This window comes from Lepidochelys olivacea, assembly GCF_965140295.1.
Source record: "Lepidochelys olivacea isolate rLepOli2 genome assembly, chromosome: 11".
Lineage (NCBI taxonomy): Eukaryota > Metazoa > Chordata > Testudines > Cheloniidae > Lepidochelys > Lepidochelys olivacea.
The window spans coordinates 65,379,328-65,400,592 of NC_140421.1; the positions used below are offsets into that span (position 1 = coordinate 65,379,328).

At 42.7% G+C, this 21,265-nt stretch overlaps 2 protein-coding genes across 5 annotated transcripts in view; one reads left to right on the top strand and one right to left on the bottom strand.

Moving 5' to 3' along the window:
- The first annotated feature begins 265 nt into the window (after window positions 1-265).
- RPE (ribulose-5-phosphate-3-epimerase) lies at window positions 266-15,315 on the top strand. 2 transcript variants are annotated; one of them, XM_084643397.1, is made up of 6 exons: window positions 266-431; window positions 7,325-7,404; window positions 8,174-8,313; window positions 8,821-8,955; window positions 9,150-9,236; window positions 14,554-15,315. In XM_084643397.1, exons 1-6 carry the CDS (start codon window positions 310-312, stop codon window positions 14,563-14,565), a joined length of 576 nt encoding a protein of 191 aa, XP_084499523.1. In that variant the 5' UTR covers window positions 266-309; the 3' UTR covers window positions 14,566-15,315. The 2 variants fall into 2 exon arrangements, with proteins under 2 accessions (XP_084499523.1, XP_084499522.1); XM_084643396.1 differs by lacking the exon at window positions 14,554-15,315 and adding an exon at window positions 9,626-10,242 and having other exon boundaries at window positions 268-431.
- A 154-nt stretch (window positions 15,316-15,469) lies between these two features.
- The window catches only part of KANSL1L (KAT8 regulatory NSL complex subunit 1 like), a 97,250-nt gene continuing 91,454 nt past the window's right edge, over window positions 15,470-21,265 (bottom strand). For all 3 annotated transcript variants that reach the window (XM_084643395.1, XM_084643394.1, XM_084643393.1), the window contains exons 13-16: window positions 18,554-18,666; window positions 17,668-17,848; window positions 16,697-16,999; window positions 15,470-16,601 (exon numbers count right to left, since the gene is read on the bottom strand). In XM_084643395.1, coding sequence (XP_084499521.1) covers window positions 16,751-16,999; window positions 17,668-17,848; window positions 18,554-18,666 — 543 coding nt within the window. In that variant the 3' untranslated portion in view covers window positions 15,470-16,601; window positions 16,697-16,750. The remainder of the gene's footprint in view (window positions 16,602-16,696; window positions 17,000-17,667; window positions 17,849-18,553; window positions 18,667-21,265) is intronic.

The window sequence follows — 21,265 nt, forward strand, 5'->3', positions numbered from 1 at the left end:
GTGCGCTGTGGGCGGGGCTCGCCTCTCCCCCCTCCCGCCCATCACGGCCTTTGCACCGCCCCTCAGGGGGCGGGGTCTCCCCTTCTGCCCCGCCCCCTGGCGCCGGGAGGGACGCAAAGGCTGAGGAAGCGCGCCGGCGCCACCCTTTCCCCAGGCGCCGTGTTGCATTGTGGGGCGAGTAGTCCCTGCCATTCGGCAAGCCGCGGGCGGCAGAAGAACTACATGTCCCAGGATCCTCGGGGAGCGGGTTGTGGCGCCCCTCAGGCTGCGGCGCCTGCGCCCCGCTCAGTTCTCGGGGGCGGGGCGGCCATGGCGTCGGGTTGCCGGATCGGCCCGTCCATCCTCAACAGCGACCTGGCGGCGCTGGGCGCCGAGTGCGGCCGCATGCTGGACTCCGGGGCGGACTACCTGCACCTGGACGTGATGGACGGGTAACTGCCGCCGCGCGCGCTGCCGCCTCGGGGCCGGCTCGAGCCCGCGCCCCTCCCCCCCCCCGGGTGCCCGGGCCGGGGCGGCTGCCGCTCTGCGCGCGTGGCGGGCTCGCTGCTGAGGGGAGGCTCCGTGGGGCGTTCGCCGCCCTGCCCGCCCGCCCGCCCGCCCGCCGGGGGATTGCTCAGCGCCTCGTTGCGGCGGGGCTGGGCGCCCTGTGCCGCCCCGCCGCGGGAAGCCCGCGCCCGCTGAGCGGGCGGGGGCCGGTCGGTCGTGGTGTCGACGTTTGGGCGCCGGCCGTAAGGCCCTGGGAGGGTGCGAGGGTCCCAGAGGGGCAGCTGCCGCCGGAGCCCCAAACTCGGCCTCGCAATTAAACAGCCTCCGCCCGAGCCCGGTGAGCCCGAGGCAGCTGGCATGGGCCGGCCGCGGGCGCCGAAGTGCCGTGTAGACACACCCAGTGCGGCCGCCCCTAGGCGAGAGGGTCCGGCCGCCTGGAACCAGTCGCGGGATCAGGAGCTGTTCTGGTGCAGCGCCCTGTCCGGTCAGCGGTGTTTAGGATGCACCCTTTTCCTAATGGTTAACGAACAGGAAGTGTGTGTGTTTTTCATAGAAATGTAGGGCTGGAAGGACCCCAAGAAGTCATCAAGGCCAGCCTCTGTGCTGAGGCAGGATCCAGTAAACTGAGACCATCCCTGACAGGTCGTTAGCTAACCTGTTCTTAATTTCCAGTGATGGGGATTCCACAACCTCCCTTGGAAGCCTAGTCCAGGGTTTAGCTACCCTTATAAAGTTTTCCTAATATCAACCTAAATCCCTCTTAATGCAGATTAAGTCCGTTACTACTTGTACTACTCCAGCGGTTGTGAAGGACAAGTCATCACTGTTCTTTTTAAAACTCCTCTTAACATAAAAACGGCCGTACTGGGTCAGACCAAAGGCCCATCTAGCCCAGTGTCCTGTCTTCAGACAGTAGCCAACGCCAGGTGCCGCAGAAGGAATGAACAGAAACAGTAATCATCAAGTGATCCATCCCGGCGCCCATTCCTAGCGAACAGAGGTTAGACATGCCATCCCTGCCCATCTTGGCTAATAGCCATTGATGGACCTATCCTTCATGAATTTATCAAATTGTTTGTGAAGCCTGTTATAGACTGGCCTTCACAACATCCTCTGGCAAAGAGTTCCACACATTGCCTGTGCATTGTGTGAAAAAAATACTTCCTTTTGTTTGTTTTAAACCTGCTGCCTATTAATTTCATTTGGGTGCCCCCTTGTTCTTGTGTTATGAAGAGTAAATAACACTTCCTTATTTACTTTCTCCACACTAGTCATGATTTTATAGACCTCTGTCATATGCCCCTTTAGTTCTTTCTTTTCCAAGATGAAAAGTCCCAGTCTGACTAATCTCTCCTCATACGGCAGCCGTTCCATATCCCTAATCATTTTTGTTGCCCTTTTCTGAACCTTTTCCAATTCCACTATCTCTTTTTTGAGATGGGATGACCACATCTGCAGACAGTATTCAAGATGTGGGCGTACCAGGGATTTATATAGAGGCAATATAATCATTTCTGTCTTGTCTATCCCTTTCCTAGTGATTCCCAACATTCTGTTCGCTTTTTGACTGCTGCTGCACATTGAGTGGATGTTTTCGGAGAACTATCCACAATGACTCCAAGATCTCATTCTTGTGTGGTAACAGCTAATTTAGACCCCATCATTTTATATGTATAGTTGGGATTATGTTTTCCAATGTGCATTACTTTGCATTTATCAACAATGAATTTCATCTGTCATCGTCACCCAGTTTTGTGAGGTCACATTCTAACTCTTCGCAGTCTACTTTGGACTTAACTATCTTGAGTAGTTTTGTATCATCTGCACATTTTGCCCCCTTTTTCCAGATCATTTATGAGTATGTTGAATAGTACTGGTCCCAGTATAAACTGGGGTAGACCACTATTTCTCTCACCATTCTGAAAACTGACCATTTATTTCTACCCTTTGTTTCCTATCTTTTAACCAGTTACCAGTCCATGAGAGGACCTTCCCTCTTATCCCATGACTTACTTCGCTTAAGAACCTCTGGTGAGGGACCTTGTCCAAGGCTTTCTGAAAATTTAAGACACTATATCCACTGGATTTCCCTTGTCCACATGCTTGTTGACCTCCTTAAAGACTTCTAGTAGATTGGTGAGGCATGATTTCCTTTTACAAAACCCATATTGACTCTTCCCCAACAAATCATATTAATCTATGTGTCTGATAATTCTGTTCTTTACTATAATTTCAGCCAGTTTGTCTGGTACTGAAATCAGGCTTACTGGCCTGTAATTGCTCGGATCCCCTCTGGAACCCTTTTAAAAAATTGGCGTCACATTAGCTATCCTCCAGTCATTTGATACAGAAGGTAATTTAAATGATAGGTTATATACCACAATTAGTAGTACTGCAATTTCACATTTGAGTTCCTTCAGAACTCTTGGGTGAATACCATCTGGTCCTGGTGGCTTATTACAGTTTAATTTATCAATTTGTTCCAAAACCTACTCCAATGACACCTCAATCTGGAACAGTTCTTCAGATTTGTCACCTCAAAAGAATGGTTCGGGTTTGGGAATCTCCCTTACATCCTCAGCCGTGAAGACTGATACCAAGAATTTATTTACTCTGCAATGGCCTTGTTGCCCTTGAGTGCTTTTTTAGCATCTCGATCATCCAGTGGCCCACCGGTTCATTAGCAGACTTCCTGCTTCTGATGTACTTAAAACATTTGCTATTACTTTTTGACTCTTTAGCTAGCTGTTCTTCAAAATCTTTTTTGGCCTTCCTAATTACATTTTTACACTTTATTTGCCAGAGTTTATACTCCTTTCTGTTTTCCTCACTAGGATGCCTTTTTGCTTTGTTGTTTTTAAATTTGGGATATATTTTTAAGTTGAGCCTCTGTTATGGGGCTTTTAAAAAGTTTCTATGAAGCTTGCAGGGATTTCACTTTTGACACTGTACCTTTTAATTTGTTTAACTAACTTCCTCATTTTTGTGTAGTCCCACTTTCTGAAATTAAATGCTACTGTGGTGGGTTGCTGTGGTGTTTTTCCTGCCACACGGATGTTAAATTTAATTACATTATGGTCACTATTACTAAGTGATTCAGCTATATTTGAAGACTGTTATCAACTCTCCCCCGCCCCCCCCATGCTTTTCTTTTCTCAAGAATAAACATGCCCAGTTTTTCAACCTTTCATCATAGGTCAGGATTTCTAAACCTTGTATCTTGTTTGTTGCTCTCCTCTGGACTCTGTTAATTTTGTCCACATCTTTCCTAAAATGTGGTGCCCAGACTGGACAAGAACTTCAGCTGAGGCCTCACCTATGCCAAGTAGAGCAGGACAGTTACCTCCCACCTCTTACATAGGAGACTCCTGTCAATACACCCTGAAAGATACTGGCCTTTTTTTTTTTTTTTTTGCAAGTGCATCATATTATTGACATTCGATTTGTGATCCACTATAACCCCCAAATCCTTTTCAGGAGTGCTACAATCTACCCAGTTATTCCTGTTGCGTAGCTGTGCATTTGATTTTTCCTTCCTAAGTGTATTACTTTGCATTTGTTTTTACTGAATTTCATCTTGTTGATTTCAGATCAATTCTCTAATTTGTCAAGGTTGATTTGAAATCATATCCTGTCCTCCAAGATGCTAGCACCCCTCCCATCTTGGTGTCATCTGCATATTCTCCACTCCATTATCCAAGTTATTAAAATATTAAATAGTACTGGATCCAAGGCTGATGTGTGGGACCTCACTGGATTGACAGCAAACCACTGATAACTACTCTTTGAGTATGGTCTTTCAATCAGATTTGCACCAGATAATAGTTTTGTCCAGATTGTATTTCCCTAATTTGATTATGAGAATGTCATATAGAATTGTGGCAAAAGACTTACTGAAATGAAGACATGTCGCATCTCGCTTACTGTATATCTACTAAGCTAGTAATCCTGTCAAAGAAGGAAATTAAGTTGCTTTGGCATGAGTTGTTCTGGACAAATCCATGCTTGCTATTCCTTATAACCCTATTATTAGGGCCTTACCAAATTCACAGTCCATATTGGTAAATTTCAGTGATAGGATTTTTAAAATCTGAGATTTCAGATATTTAAATCTGAAATGTCATGGTTGTAATGGGGGGAGGGTCCTGACCCAAAAGGGCGTTGGGGGGGATTGCAATATTGGCACCGGTATTTCTGCGATGGTGCTGCTGCCTTCAGAGCTCTCAGCCAGCAGAACTCCTTGCAGGTGGGAGAGGTTCACTGAGATGGGTCTCACCTGGCCCCAGGAGCAGCCCATGCTGAGGAAGAGGAAGACCCAGCCTGGCCAGAACTAGCTGCTAGAGCTTGGTGCATGGTAGGAGCCCCTGGGTGGGGCACACTCAGCCTTGCCCCTCCCCAGCCCAGTGCTTGGAGTTAAAGGGGCCTTAGGCTGGCTGGCTGTGTGAGTGGGGTGTGGTGACCATGGCACTCACCTGTAAGGACAGCCCTGTCCCTACAAAAGTGACAGCCCCTCCCCCACATGTCGTCCTCACTTCTGCCTTGCTGCTGGCAGGGGTGCTACCTTCGAAGCTGGGCGATTGCCCAGCAGCTGCTACTCTCCGGCCATCCAACTCTGAAGGCAGCACAGAAATAAGAGTGGTAATACTGCAATCCCCCTACATTAGCCAGATGTCACGAAGGAGACCAGATTTCAAGGTCCATGATGCATTTTTCATAGCTGTGAATTTGGTAGTGCCCTACCTATTATACTGTAGGTTCTTACATACTGATTGTTTAATAATTTTTTCCAGTGTCTTTGCAGGTATTGACGTTAGGATGATTGTTTTTTTAATTCCCAAGGTTCTCTTTGTTCCCTTTTTAAAGACAGGTGTTATGTTTGCCGTTCTCCAGTCCTCTTTGGACCTTCCTTATCTTCCATGAGTTCTCAAAGATAATTAATGGTTCTGAGATTGCTTCAACTAATTCCTTAAGTACCCTAGAATGAATTTCATCAGGCCCTGCCAACTTGAATATGTCCAACTTATCTAAATATTCTTTAACCTGTTATTTCCCTATTTGGCTTGCATTCCTTCCTTGTTTTTAAGGTTAATTGTATGAAGTATCTGGTGACAATTTTTCTTTTTAGTGAAGACAGAAGGAAAACAGGCATTAAACATCTCAGCCTTCTTGATGTTGTCCGCTATCAGCTCTCCTCCCCCACTAAGCAGAGGAGACCTGTGCTTTCCTTCATCTTTCTCTTGCTCCCAATATATTGTGGGTGTCAGGACTCCTGTATTAGAACTGGCTGGGTCACTATGGGTAAGCACCTTTCTGTGCCTCAGTTTCCCCACCAGTAAAATGGGGATAGTGATTTTTTCCTTGCAGGGGTGTTGAGTGTTGCCAAACGTTTGTGGAATGCTCTGAGTTATCGGGAGTGCACTATAATGTCAAAGTGTGTAAATAAGATTTAAAGGAAATTAGAGATTAACTCTTCTAATGCTGTACAATTTAAAAAAAAACAAACCTTCCTCATGAGGCTAAAATATCCTATTGACTAGAGTTAGGAGGAAGAAGAGGAAATGTGTTTAGAAGTGGAAGCAGCTTCTGAAAAAAGGAACTGAAATGGGAAGCTCAGTCAGTGTGGAGCCAGGTTGAGAGCTGTATCTTATCTTGGGGTATTATACTGCCACTCATCACCATAGTATCTGAATGCCTTCCAGGAAAAATAGATTGACCATAGAGAAGTCCCTAGCAAACTTCATGAATTATCTAGCTGATTTTCCATTCACCATCCTTTTCTTGCTTCAAGGAAAGAGACTGTGTGCAATCTAGAAACTCCATTTACCTTCTTTAGGGGCAAATATATAAAGAGAGGATTACTGAGTAACCGCATTCTCTCATGCACTTTCAGTGGCAATCCCACTGAAAGCCCTGCAGAACCTGTTGTACCAGATTTCTATCCTTTTAAATTCATCTTCGTTTCTTCCCTAACAACTTATTTGCCACAGAACTTGATTCAGATGTTGTAAAGCTAAAAATGTTTGAATGTCAAGTTTCTGTACACCACACTGATTATTTTGTATTATGATAATACCTAGAAGCCCAGACTGAGATTTGGGAGCTGATCAAACACATAGCAAGAGACAGTCCATTCTCCAAGGCGCTTATGGCCCAAATAGGCAAGACAGAAAAAGGGTGGGAGGGAAAACGGGCAGAAACATGTGACTGTTTGTTGAGGGTTACATGGTAGATCAGTGGCAGAGCTGGGAATAAACCCCAGTCTCCTGATCCCCGTGTGTGCCCTATCTACAGTAGAACTCAGAGTTATGAACTGACTGGTCAACTGCACAGCTCATCTGGAACCAGAATTATGCAATCAGGCAGCAGCAGAGACCCAAAAAAAACCAAACAAACACACACAGTACAAGTACTGCGTTAAACATAAACTACTAAAAAAATAAAGGGAAAGTTTAAAAAAGATGCAACAAGGTAAGGAAACTGTTTCTGTGCTTGTTCCATTTAAATCAAGATGCAGTATTTTTCTTCTGCCTAGTAAAGTTTCAAAGCTGTATTAAATCAATGTTCAGCTGTAAACTTTTGAAAGAACAACCATGACGTTTTGTTCAGTTACGAGTCTCCATTCCCGAGATGTTTGTAACTCTGAGGTTCTGTTGTATTAACAACACTGCTTCTTGAACATAGTCTATAAAGATTTGTTTTTATATTTCCCATAAATGTAGGTCAATATAGAATTCCTTACTTTAGTCACCATGCAGTAAAACAATATCAAGCCTAATAAGAACCTCCGCTTTTTTTTTTTTTAATAATGAAAAATAAAGTGCTTTTTTCTAATTGGTAGGCACTTTGTTCCGAACATCACATTTGGACACCCTGTAGTAGAGAGCCTTCGAAAGCAGCTGGGTCAGGATCCTTTCTTCGGTAAGGACTTCATTTTTCTAGACTCTTGAGTACATGTTGCTATACTGACAGAGGAAACCACTAAACATTGTGAGTTTGAATCCTCACTGGTGGCCTGTAAGCTCAGGCCACAACTCAGTGGGGTAATTTCAAAACTGTTTTGCGCTGTCTTAGTTTAGAATAGCCTTACACTGGGGGCCATGATGGTGGCAGGAATCATTGGACTGTGGTTACAACCCATCCCCCTACATGTGGAGAAAGTTGAGGAGGGCTGGTGTAGAGCCAGCTATGTCAGATGAGGATTTCCCCAGCTTTCCAGCCCCTTTCTAGAACTCAGTAGCACAAAGGAGCCATGGTCCAGGGCCTCATGTTCAGTGATTACTAAATATTTATAGCCAAGCAAAATGCTGTAAAAATATGGTTTTCTTTTTAGCTAAACTGAGGGAGGGGGAGACTATATTATGTGAGCTTTTGTTTTTTAGTACTTTAAAGAAACACTCTCCTATGTGGCATGTCACTATAATGTAATCAGTGTGCTATTAAGCTTGAGTAGTAATTATTACTAAACATATCTAATAACATCAAATAATATGCACTCATTTGAACAGCTTATGCTGTTGCTACTCTTTTTGAGCTCTGAGCGCATGCTTTGAATGTGCATTTTCTGTAATGACTCCAAAGCAGCTGTTATGAATTACAGCTAGTACACATATTGGTATATTTTGGTACAGTGATGCATGCCAAGTGTATCTTGCTTACTCATGCTTCTGTTCTTTTTGATTCTTTTCAGATATGCACATGATGGTTGCCAAGCCAGAGCAGTGGGTGAAACCAATGGCTGTAGCAGGTGCAAACCAGTACACTTTTCACCTAGAGGCTACAGACAATCCAGGGGCACTGATTAAAGACATTCGGGAAAATGGGATGAAGGTGAGGAGTTGGTGTGGCAAGAGTAGTGTGCAATAGCTGCCTCCCTCTGGCATTGAAAGATCTGGGCAATAACGTTCTTGAGGACTAATAGAATGAAAGCAATTTATATTTTAACAGAAGTCCTAGAGACAAAGTGGAATCTTGCTTTAATGCAGTGGTCCCTAGAGTGTGGGGTGCACCCCACTAGGGGGCAGGGCCACCTAGCTCTGCTCCAGGCCAAGCCCCAGCTTCGACTCCTGCTCCCAGCTGCAGCCCCATACCCTGAGGCCCATGGACTGGTTACATTATGGGTGGGGTGCAACATAAAATTTGTGGACCATTGCTTTAATGCAGTCAATACTTTTTTGCCTTAATTGATCCTACATAATATTCCAAATACTGTTCACAATATTGAATCAGTAATTTTTTTAAGCTTGTAGTAGCTAGTATCAGGGCAATGCTAACAGAGGTGCAAGGCCTCTGTTGTCCTACAGATGCACTTTCATTTATCTTTCCCTCCTTCCGTAGGTTGGCTTGGCCATCAAACCTGGAACTGTAGTTGAATATTTAGCACCATGGGCCAATCAGATAGACATGGCTTTGGTGATGACAGTGGAACCTGGATTTGGAGGGCAGAAGTTCATGGAAGACATGATGCCAAAGGTAGATACTGATTGTGTTTTATTAAATGGAACTAGTCTGTTTCTACTCCCTGTGCCTTGAGAACTGGGAAGGGAGATGTCATTAACAAAAAATCCTTAATCATTTAAATGTTAAAAATTATATAGACCTGGGGAGAGTATCTGAGTGTAAAGCCAAGTGCTTAACTTTTGTGGGTTTTTTGTATGGCTCTTTAGATTCAGTGGCTGAGGACACAATTTCCTTCCTTGGATATTGAAGTGGATGGTGGTGTGGGGCCAGACACCATCCATAAATGTGCAGAGGTAAGATTTAAAAACTGAACAGCACACTGAGGACTCTCCTTTTAAGACATTCCTTTTAATTCTGTGCATGAGATTATAATCTCCCTGCTGGGTCTTTCATTTTTGCCATTTGCTTTGTTTTCAGATAGTCTAAAGACTTTCACTCTTTGCTCAGGATAGAACCAGAACTAACATAGGCTACAGTGCAGCAGGAAAGCTCTTTGGGAAAATAATACCCTTTTCTCACTAGAGTAATTTTTTTGACGTACAGAACCTGTGCTGATGAAGTCTATGCATGCTGCAATTGGACGATAACTTGTGAAAATTATGTATTAGGTAACTAGAGTGTACTGGGATTATGTGGTGGTGGTGGTCCATATTACACAGCTGGCTATTTAACCTTCTTCCAGGCAGGAGCAAACATGATTGTGTCTGGCAGTGCCATTATGAAAAGTGAAGATCCTAGATCTGTAATCAACCTCCTGAGGAATGTGTGTTCAGAAGCTGCTCAGAAACGCTCCCTGGACCGATGAGACGGCCAACTCATGCCAAGGCAGCTTGGGTGTGAACGGGTTCTAGTCCAGTATGGAGACAGTGCTGCTGAACCAGGACTGCAGCATTGAAGAATTGTTCCTTCACTGCAAGCAGCTGTTTTGCCACGGCTGGAAACACAATCAGCCAGTGCTATCCCTTAAATTGCCTGGAGACTCATTTTATAGCAGATAACAGGGATTGGATTGAATTGAAACAAAATTCAGTCAGTTTTTGCTTGAAAGGTGTGGAAGACTTAAGAGTCTGCTCTGTGCATTCCTACAAAACTGTTTCAAATAAAACACTGTTCTTAAAGTGATAAGTCATCTTACGACTTGCAAAACTCATCCGTTAGCTGTTCAGGATGAACCCATCTACCCCAAGAAAGAGCATCTTCCAGAAATAAGTTCACTAATTAGACAGGTATGTACATCCCAATAAAGCATGGTACAATATTTCATTCTCACAGCAGTGGGAAATAAAAGTTCCACAATAAGCTTTTATCATAGTTTTTCAAAAGGGGGGAGGAGGGGAAGGAGTGTGGAAGCTAAGTCTCTTGGTATCCTTACGACTAGCTAGTGAAAACTTTCCACCTATGAAAACTAGTCCAAGTTAAATGATCTGAAGGTACAGTTATTAGATTTATTGTAAAAACTTCAGGAATCAACAGCTAAAGATAGGTGTTACTATTCTACAATGAGTAAGTTGCCTGCTATTGTGGGTTAACAAAATTTTAATTATTGCAGAATGAGCAGCCATAGGCTATTATCTCACATTTGTACAAAAGCACATGGGGATCCTAAGCTAGGTCTTTTGCATTCTAGCTCTTCAAATAGGCTCTAGTGACTAATTATAGGTAGATACAGTATCCTTCAGGCAATCCATGGGTGGAAGACCAAGCAGCTGCTGCCTGTGTATAAAATGTAATAACCAGCATACATGACTTACAGAAAGGCCTACTCCAGGAGAGAAGTAGTAAGATAATTTGGATCCACATGGTGAATCTGCTTCAGCGGTTCAGTTTCTAAGCAATGATGTTAATCGAGAGAGGTAGGACTGGTTCAAGAATTCCTCTAGCTAGTCTCTCTGAAAAACTATGGTGGACATTCATGTTCAAAAAAGCCAAAGCCCCATGTTAGTGCTGCATAAAGAAAGTGATTAGAGGGAACATTTTTGCACACTTCTTTCCAGTACCCCAGTTCAACAGAGATGAGATACACCTCTACCCTGATATAACACAAATTTGCTCTGGGGGGCAGGGTTGCACGCTCCAGCGGATCAGCGTGTCTGGCTCCGATACACTGCTTTGAGCGGCATGTTAAGGGTGCTGGGCCAGGGCTGGATAAGGGTCTGGGGGGTTGGGGCATTGGAGTCCCAGGGTGTGGCAGTATGGTCAGGGGGCAGGAAGTGACTATTAATAATGGAAATGCTTGACACCAAAGCAAGTTCAATCCAATGGCGTTTCACCTATATCTTGGTAAGATTTTTTTGGCTCCCGAGGACCACATTATATTGGGGTAGAGGTGTACTATAGGTGTGAGGGCAGTGGTGAAGGCTGCTTGTGTAAACATAGCCACTCTAGCTCCCTCAGTAAAAGCAAATGTGAGGATGCAGCAACAAAGGCTTTTGGCATGAGCTGCACAAGAAAGTATCAAGGGGCTCAGACAGGCTTGTAGGGCCTGCCTGGAAACCTGGGCCATGGCATCCTCAATGCTGTTAGTAAGCCAGCTAGAGTTTAAACGGAATTGGGGCAGGGATAACTGTCCACAGGGAATCATTTGCTCAAACTTGCTGTGCACCACTTTTGCAAGTATAACTAGTTGTCATAACGCATTCACACAGTATCCCCAAGACTACTCTAGAGAGAATGTTTAACTGCAGGCAGTCGCTTGTTGTCATTTAACAGCCTTTCGGCTACAAAATACTATGCTCTGTCCCAAGGAGAACTGAATCCTTCGTCAGGTCCTAGATTAGAGCAGTTTGTGGGTTCTCGCCTTTTTTGTCAACAGCCTTGAGCAGGTGTAAACTGCCAACCTAGGGCTGTAATTCAGGGGAGGAAAACATACATGCAAGAAAACCACCTCACCTCACCAGCAGAGTGAGTGGCTAATTGTTCCTACTAGAGCACCCCACTTTGTAAGTGTGACCTCTTCACTGCCACAGCCTCTTGTTACAGCTAAGGTTAAGGGAAAGGCTATTATTAGTCACCATGGCAATTACTACTTTCACATATGCTTGATTAAATTCTTCTGTTACTCCTTAAGAATTGCCCATTTCCTCACTATTAGCAAACAAATGACAATTTTTTGTCCCAGCATGCCTTCCTGCACTTAAAAATAAGTGATGTAAATATGCTTATGCACAGAAAACAGCAGCTATACCTCATCCCTGAAAGTACATATTGAACAGGGAGACACCCAGTCTGATCAGGCATCCCAATGGAAAAAGTATTTTCACATTAAAACTAACCACACAGAATCTACATCAGCCAGTCATGGGTCAATGAATAGAGAACTTCGACTTAAACTTTCATGCCTAAATCAAATTTCCAGACACTCTGCACATCAGTCTCATACATTCAACCTGCCAGATCCCCAGTGAGGAACACAGTTACTTGTACTTTTCTATAACCTCAGTCTCATGATTCTAGAGCTAGAGGAATTCATGTTGTAAATACATTTTCAACAGTAAAAGTGCAGGGATATCACTGGGACTAAAATGAGGGCCAGTTGAGAATTATTTGTCTCAAAGTTCCAATGGCGAGCCAATAAAGCCATCTAGACTGTAGTGCCGAGGCAGACTTTTGTGCACTACTGCATTACTGGACCGGAGGGCTAAGAGGTAAATGATATTCTGTAACAAGGGAAGGGTCCAGGGCGCTCACTATCGTCAATGGAGGAAGATTCCAGATGTCCAGTTCAAGCCTTACTTGGATGTGGGGTCCTCCAAAGGACAGTACTGTAAGCAAGCTAGCATGCACCCAACTAGGGCGAGAAACTATACAGAAAATATGCTCTGCTCACCACATCTGAGGACTTTCCTGCCCTTCCCATGCTTTGATGAAGTTCATGGATCTGAAAGAGGATGTGAAACCTCTTGCAACAGGGCCAGGGACGGAGATATGGAGACCTGAAAACATGCCTTTTGATCCAAAATGATAAACAAAGCACAAATACACTGAAACAAGTCACTGGTCCAACAGTGCCCGACTGCATAATGCTCAGTGCTTCACAGCTGCACAGGGGGATGGGAGGAGAGGAATGACCTGTTTTAGCCTTTGTGTAACAGCTAAAAGCCAAAAAGTTGAGGAAATTTTTGGAAGTTTAAGGGAGGTATGAGGAAAAAAACTTGAGTAAGGGGCTTCATGGGTTTTTATAAATGCAGCCCTGGGGCTGAGCTGTGCGTATTGCAGTTCTCAGCATGCTCTGACCTAGAGAGCTAATTGTTTCCAAATTCATGTGACACAATACACAAACTATAGGTGCGGGAAAGGCAGGAAATTGATGGAGGCCATTTCCATGAGAGAGAAAGGCTGCATCTATTATCCCAATAAGTTTTTATTATTAAGAATTGAAGACATCACAACAGCTCTGAACAGCAGATGTGAAGAAAGAGGGTGGGGCTGGGGCTTGTGTAGGTGCTAGACTGAGACAGTTCAGTTTCTAACTGTCCAGACTTCCTGTATGGCTTTGGGCAAGTCACTTACTGTCTCTCTCTCTCTCTCTGTAAAATTGGGATCGTAATCCCACTCTGTCTTGGCTCTAGATTATAAAATATTTGGGGCAAGGCCTGTCTCTTCCAATGTGTTTGTACACACCCTGGCATAATACGGCCTCGATCTCAGCTGGAGCTTCTAGGGTCTACTGTAATACAAGTAAATAGTAGCATCCCCTAGCCCCAAGAGTTTCCAGAGTCAGAGCGATGACACCAGGGAGGAGGGAGGTTTATACCAATGAGGTTCCTGCAGAGCCTGGGGAGTAGTGGAGGGAGATTTGAAGGAGAGGTTATGTGGTGTGTAGGCTAGATGGGGGCAGGTGGGGATGGATGATGGCCATTCCAGGCACTGGGGCAGTGGGAGAAAGCATATAGGTAATTATGGGAGGACATACAGGGATTGGAAGGATTACAGAGTGCAGGGCTGCTGAAGAGAAACAATAAACTATATTCTATTCTTGCCTTCTGTCATGAAGTTCAATGGATGGAGATGGTCTTAGAATCTGCACCCAGGCAAATTATTTTGCTGCCCACAATCTGTTTTTTATCAGATGAGATGTGGACTTTAAGAGCAAAGTTTCTGATGGAAAAAAATGCCTTAAATATTTGCATGGGGAGAAAGTATAAAAGGAAAGTTCTCCATTTTGCATTGAGTTTTTCAGTTTTTTTCTTGCCCATCTCATCGTTGCCAGGGTGGTTTCACTATTTTAGCCTGTTCGCACAACGAGTAGGGCAGAGAGCATCTCAATAGGGACAAAGAAGTTGTGTGCAATCTCCATTTGTATAGGCTCTGCAGCTAGCAAGATTAACAAATACCATCTTTATTGAGCAGTATTAACATCCTCTTCTAAAGGAAACTGCCAGGAACTACTCAGGGGCAATGCAAAGATTTCCCCCTCCTATGTGATACCATTTGTCGATACTGATTTTATAGTTCAAGAGTCTCATATCCAGATCCTCTGAAAAGCAATGCAGCAAGCTGCCTGACAACCCACCAAGCCAGCCCAGTTTGGTTAGCAGTCAACTCAAAAGTTTACTTCATTTTTAAAATATTCTCTTAACATTAACAGAGAACGCTCTCTTTTTCCTTCAGGATCTTGGATGATTCAGACTTCATTACTAAGTCAGTGTTCCTCACCTGTAGTTCTTCTGGGTCCTGCATGCAGGGAGTTCACATGACTGATGCCCAGATCCCAGGATTGCTCCTCACACTGCCAAACAGATCAGACAAGAGCAGGAGGCACTGAACAATCTATAAAGTTGTATGATGGGAGCTAGCAGGATCTGAGCTGCTCCTATCTTCACTCTGAAGGAGCAGGGGAATGGAGAAGAAAAGAGCCTCACCTCAGACTGCTCTCCAACTCACATTCCCAGCAGCAGCCAGAAGACGAGGGAGAGAGAAATGAGAAATACCCCATTCCACTCAGAAACTAGGAAGAAGGGATAATAGAGGGGGAAACTACAGTCTCACAGCCAGTTATCCAATGCATCATCATCATGTACTAATGCAACATTAACAAATGCAACAGCAAGGCTTTGTACCATTACTACTTTGTGGCTCCCACAAAGCCATTAAAAGATCATACAGGTCTTCAGCTCTTAAAAGTACATACCACTAATTTGATGTTACAGACCTGTGAAGGGAATCTAAATACTTCTATTGCTAATCAAATTCAGACTACACATTGTATGGAAATAACTTTTAATTAAAAAAACCTAGCATTGAAGATTATTGTATCAGACACTGAGGCAAAATTTGAGTTTAATTTGCTGGACAAACCAGTGTTAAAAAAAGATTTAAAATAAATCAGAATGTGCAATAAACTACAATGTAGCATAGGCTGTAGTGTTGAAACGTGACTGAACTTTTTTCCGAGGTCCAGAGTATATTTCCAGTTAATCTGACAGGAAAAAAAAATTAAGTTTGACACTAACAAACGGGTCATCTGTCAGTATTGGATATTACAAGCTGAGGAAAAATGTTGTACAAGAACAGAGACTCCTATATAGTTGCCTTCAACTGTTGTACACAGAAAAACTTCCTGCTGACAGTGGTTTATACATACGTTCTACTGGTGTCAAATTATTGTTCTGCTACAAGAATACTGCTATATAATCAATTCTTGTATGCGTCATCTTCTATTAGCATCATTTGAGGATGCAGATAAATTCTGAATACTGTAATTCAGAATGTATGAGTTTAGACAATTTGCTTTTATTTTCTTAGAGAGTGAAATGGCTGGAAATTTAAAAATCAATCTGTGTTTAGAAACATTGTGAAAGGTGTTTTTAAGCCCTTCTGATGTCCTTATTAACATTTTCCTTTCTGGTTAGTCACTCTGCTTTTGCATACTTGGTAGAACCTTGCAAGATATCGCTTAGAAACCATAACAAACTATACTTGTTGGTAAGATACTATAGCACACAATTATAAGCAGCATTAGCTACTGCAGGTCTAGGAGTTAGGTCTCCAAATATCTGGTGATCCAAAATGAAATTCAGAGTTGTATCTTCATTTAATTCACTTTTCGCTTCCTCACCACTCCAAAGCTTCTCTACTCCCCATGTGACTGAAATAGGAAACTGTCTACTTTTTGTATAGTAGAGAAATCAACTATGGAAATATAGTGATATATTTGTGTGTTAGTGTTTGAGGATTTCTGCATGAAACTAACAATAGAGTTGAATGAGTGACTAATTTTAAGCCATATATAAGGCTTCTGAAAGTGTCATTTAAAAACTACTGGTACTTAAATATTCAAGGGATTTCAGACATGCATTTTAAACAAGTCAGGTATTTGTCACATGCTCATGCCACCAAAGAAAACAACTTTATTTAAAATTACCCCCTCTTCCTCACTGTCTTTTCAAGTAGTTTTTCTGTGTTTTGAAGTTGTTTGTTTAAAGGAATAAAGTGTGTTCTGCTGTCCCAGAATCCATCAGAACCATAAACACATTTGAAAGAAAAAAAGGAAGAATATCAAAGAATGTGGCAATATGACAACAGAAAGCAGTAAACCGTGCCAGCTATTTAGGTGTGCCCACTTTCAACATGGGGAATACTAGACTTCCAGCTCGAAATAATTAGTTTCTCTTGTGGTTCAGGAAGAAGAAAGTGTTGCGTTTGGGATTTTATCCTGCCTGTTACAAAGCAAGAAAGAAAATATATTATATGCTGCTAATGTACAGTATTTGAATTGTGCTGTTATTTCTTGTGTGAAGAACAGAGATTTTACCTTGTACTTTTCTCCACCTTAATCAGCTTTCTTAATGAACCACATTATTCCCTATCACCTGTGTTTTCTTGTGCTGCAGAGTCCCAGGAAAACACTTTTGCAGTCTTCCAGCTCTTCTGTGGATTGTTTTCTTGGTGGATGGCCATTGTTTGGCAACGTGATGGGAGTGCATGAAGTGCAGAGGGAGTCGCTGTGGAAAGCTGCACTTGAACTTTCAGTCTGATTTGTTATTTTGTCTTGGCACCGTAAGGTTTCTATGTCTTCATCCTTTAACGGAAAAACCCGAAGTTCCCACAGCTCAGACTGAAAAGATTCAAAGGGGGAAGAGGGGAAAAGAAGGGTCCTGGTTAGCTATGTGCAGAATGATTCTGTTATCAAGTAACAAATGAGTCTTGTTCTTTACATTGCTTGCAGGGTTCTTCAGATACAAGGAAGATTACCATTCTGATGGGTACCAGTTTTCAATGTAGCTTGGCTTAATACAGCACAACTTCATTTTGTATGGAATCTTTTAAACAAGTTGTATCCCAACATTGTTTCCAAGGTTAAACAATGCAGTTACAATGTAAGGGGCGAGGAACGTAAAAAGGAATTCTCTATTTTCTACTGTTAAGAACATATATTACCATCACAATCAGTACTATTTGGAACCCATGTTGGCATCCTCTGAAAAAAAAGCTACTGAATGTATCAATAGAGAGCCTGCTACTCTCTCATCTCTGAGGCTGAGACATTTTGACCCAGTAGTGAAAGTTTTGCCTGTGCTGTTCCTATTCTGTTGACAAATCGAGGACTTCATTTGGAAGTGATCTCAATCTGGTAATTTGCACAAGCTCTACATGCAATCCAAAAATTAGAGATGAGAACACTTACATTTGCAATTTTAGATTTAGACCACTGAATTTAGGCCACTGAAGTCAGGGAAACTATGGGCATTGGATCAGGCCCTTACTTACTAAAAACCACCATACCTTTGCTTCTTGGTTTTCCTTTGAAGACTGTTGGACCCTTAAACATACAGAACTGTGGATTTCTGAAGTAAGATCAGAAGCAGCTTCAGCAGCACAATGCAGTGAAGCACATGAGTTGCGATGGTTTTCTTTCAGTACTGGATCTTGTCCCTGCTGTCTTTCAGCATTTTTGCTATAAGATCTAGTACAAGACAAAATGAGAAAATTAAGCTTTGGTTAATAACTTCTCTGTCAAGTGACTGGAAACAATTCAGATTTTTTTTTAAAATGAGGAAAAAGAGGCACTACTCCAAGTTTTTAATAATGGCTTCTAAATTTATATGCTTAGAAGTAAAGATAACCTGAAAACGGAACTCTAAAGTAAAGCTGACCTTGGTATAAAATATTTAAATACATTTTAGTATCTTCGACAACATTTTTTTGAAAGTACAAACTTAACAGAATCCAGTACTTGAAGTGGGTCTCTGAATGCAATTACTTTCAGTCTTAGATCCAGAAAAGTGACACCCCAGTCTTTCATCTAAATCAGAAATTACTGTGTAAGATGTGACACCCTATTTGTTTGTCTAAGGCAATAATTACTGAGCATGGCAGTGAACAGCAGCAGTGGGATGAGTTCAGAAAATGTTAAGATTTTGTTCACTAAAATGCCAATAACCCAGATTTTCTTAAAATTCATAAGATTTAAAGCTATATAGCTTTCCTTTTCGAGCAACAAATTAAATATGCATGATACCGTGCATGGTAAACTATTTGATGGGGAATATTTGACCCTCATTTTCAAAGATGCTTCACTCTACTGATAGCATTTCTAAAAGTTGCTGAGCTACCAACAGAAAATCCCAATAATTCTGTAAGAGTCCTCCATTTATGACAATACACCTGCCTGCTATTTCTTCTGGGCCATCGGCTCTGTTCCCACAACGACCACCTTGCTTTCTCTCTCTCTTCATATTTTGCATGACGTGAAGAAAAAAGTTCATCTGACAGATCTTCGATCTGTAATTATAAGTGAGATGGCTGTTGCCATGATTACAAGCATCACTAAAGATTAAAACAATGGTTTTATATGGTCCTGTGGGGAATCTGTGTCACATGCACAACAAAAAGAATGTGCAGTGGAGGGTACAAAAGTATAGTAAACTGTATGTGTTCATCTTAAAACATGACAGAAAAGTACAGCTATACGATACAACTTTTTAGCCCGCTAATTTACACATTTGGAAGGGGTGGATCTCAAGTTGATATAAAAATTATTCACACCTCTATGGAAATACTCAAGGACTACACTAGATTGAAAAATAAGAGGAAGGTTACTTACTTGTAAGTCAAGTAAACAGGAGACGTACTACATTTGTGGATGCACACTTGTGTCTCTTCTGGAGCAGGACACAGAAGAAGTGAGCTATAGCACTTAAGAGCAACTACATTTTCCTTCAGAGATGTAAACTATCCGATTCTTTTGCATTTTGGTTCTATATTAGCAGAGCAAATCAAGTTTTTAAGAGTTAAGCATGTAGATCCTCAGGTAACAGTAACCTTAAAAAAAGTTCCCAGGCTATTTTATGAAGTTAACTGTTGAGCATTAACCACGACCCCAAGAATTCTACTCCAGGTTATAAAAAGCCAGTGTCTCCAGCTGGCCTGAGTTCCTCTCTACTTCAGCATCCAAGACTCAACGGAAGTCTGGGGATGAGGTGAAGTGTGTAAATATGCAGAGGCAATACATTTGGAAAATTCCAGTTACTAATAAGCAAGTTCCATTCTTCAAAAATTCCCTCCACAGAGACCCAATTTTCAGAGAACAACGAACTGCAGCAGTGTTCAGGAGAAGGGCTTGGAAGTGCTTAGCTGAAAAAAGACTGAGAAAACAGTGTTTCATCCTTCAGTTGGGCTTCCATTTGAAAGAACAGTGCTGGATTAACTGAACTTTGTGCAGCAGACTTACATATCTGTTAGCGAGACATGGCAAAGGGGAGAGGGAAAGGCACACACAGCACTACCAGAAAAACCCTTAATTCTCTCAACACTGGAACTCTATGCTCAATTCTATGCTTATTCATAGCCTTGTAAGTTTAGCCTATCATATGTATCCAATTTAGACAGTCTCCAAACAGAGACTGCCTTGGATGTCTTACCAAATATGATCAGCTGAGAGAATTTCCTAGAAGGCTTGGACCTATCCAAATTTTAAAGTCTGGCCTGACCAGGCATACTATGAAGCTTTCAGAGGAGTGGAGCAAGAAGTTGAGGTGAAGATACAACACAATGTTATCTTTGTGAAATAGTTTAAATGGAGCATGGGCCATACGGGCTTGGATTTTGCTCAGACCGATGTTTACCATATCTGCAACCAGAAAAATGATGTTTAGAACAGACTAAAATTGCTTGAAGAGGAAGTCCAATATATCTTGGCAAGGTCCAGAAGCCCAGAGGGTATGAAGGAATGCAACAACTCTAAGCTAATGTTTCACAGAAGGGTGCATGGAAGAGAGAGAGAGAGAGAAAAAAAAAAAGATACTCATGCTGGAGGAGTGGGAAGCAGCAATGTGCTTTGAGCATGTAAGCATGACCTCATTAAGAATACCAAACATTCTAAAATGAAAGGCCCTGGGGGAAGGATGAAATGCCACATTCCTACTACGAAATCCAGCAGAAAACAGTCACCATTTCAACGCAAAATATTTCTTAGTGAATGGTTTGCAGAACTCCAGCAAGACACTTAGATCCAAGCTCATGAGAATTTTGGTTGCTCAGTTAAGAACAAGACCCAGGCTGCTAAGTGAAGCCCTCTGGATCCAGACACCAGATCTGCCCTGCATTTTGAGACACTTTGACTCTTCGTTCTTCTGCAGCACATTGAAAATTGAGGTTGCTGCTCAGTCACAGCTGAGAAGAACAAGGATATGCATACAAAGGAGCTGTGTTTTGCCCTCCTCAAGACACCCGAGGACCAGTTCTCCACAGGCCCTCTCTCTGGCATAGTTCAGAACAGGTTCAGGACTGCTGTAATGTACTCTTCAGAGCAGAAGGGTGCTATGGCCACACCTTGTTTTTAAACAACAATGGATGTTACATTAATGGCACTGTTCATGTAAAACTTTTGTCAATCAGGGGTGTGAAAAAAACCACCCCCCTGCCCGACATAAGTTTCACCGACAAGTCAGTGTGAACAGCGCTTTGTTAGTGGGAGACACTCGTTAGGGGTGATTTAATTACGCTGGCGGGAAACTCTCCCCTGCCGGCATAGAGCAGGTACATGGGAGACCTTACAGAGGTGTAGCTATAGCGATAGTGTAGACAAAGCCGGAGGGAGCTAACCACAGATTTTAGGTTAAGTTTTGCCAAAGAGCATAGTGGACCCTGGTAATACCCTATAACAGAGCGCACACAGCCATGTGGTTTCTGCTGCAACAGTGTTAGGCACATGATTTTACAGAATGGATGAGGGCGTTTGTAACTGTGTTAGATGTGAACACAAACTATTGCAGCTGCATTATTCTCTGGTAAATCTATCTGAACATAGCACTCCACAGTCCGACTCCACTCCACAGCTTCCTGTGAGCTCCTGCTGGGGACCTAGAACCTGATCCAAAGT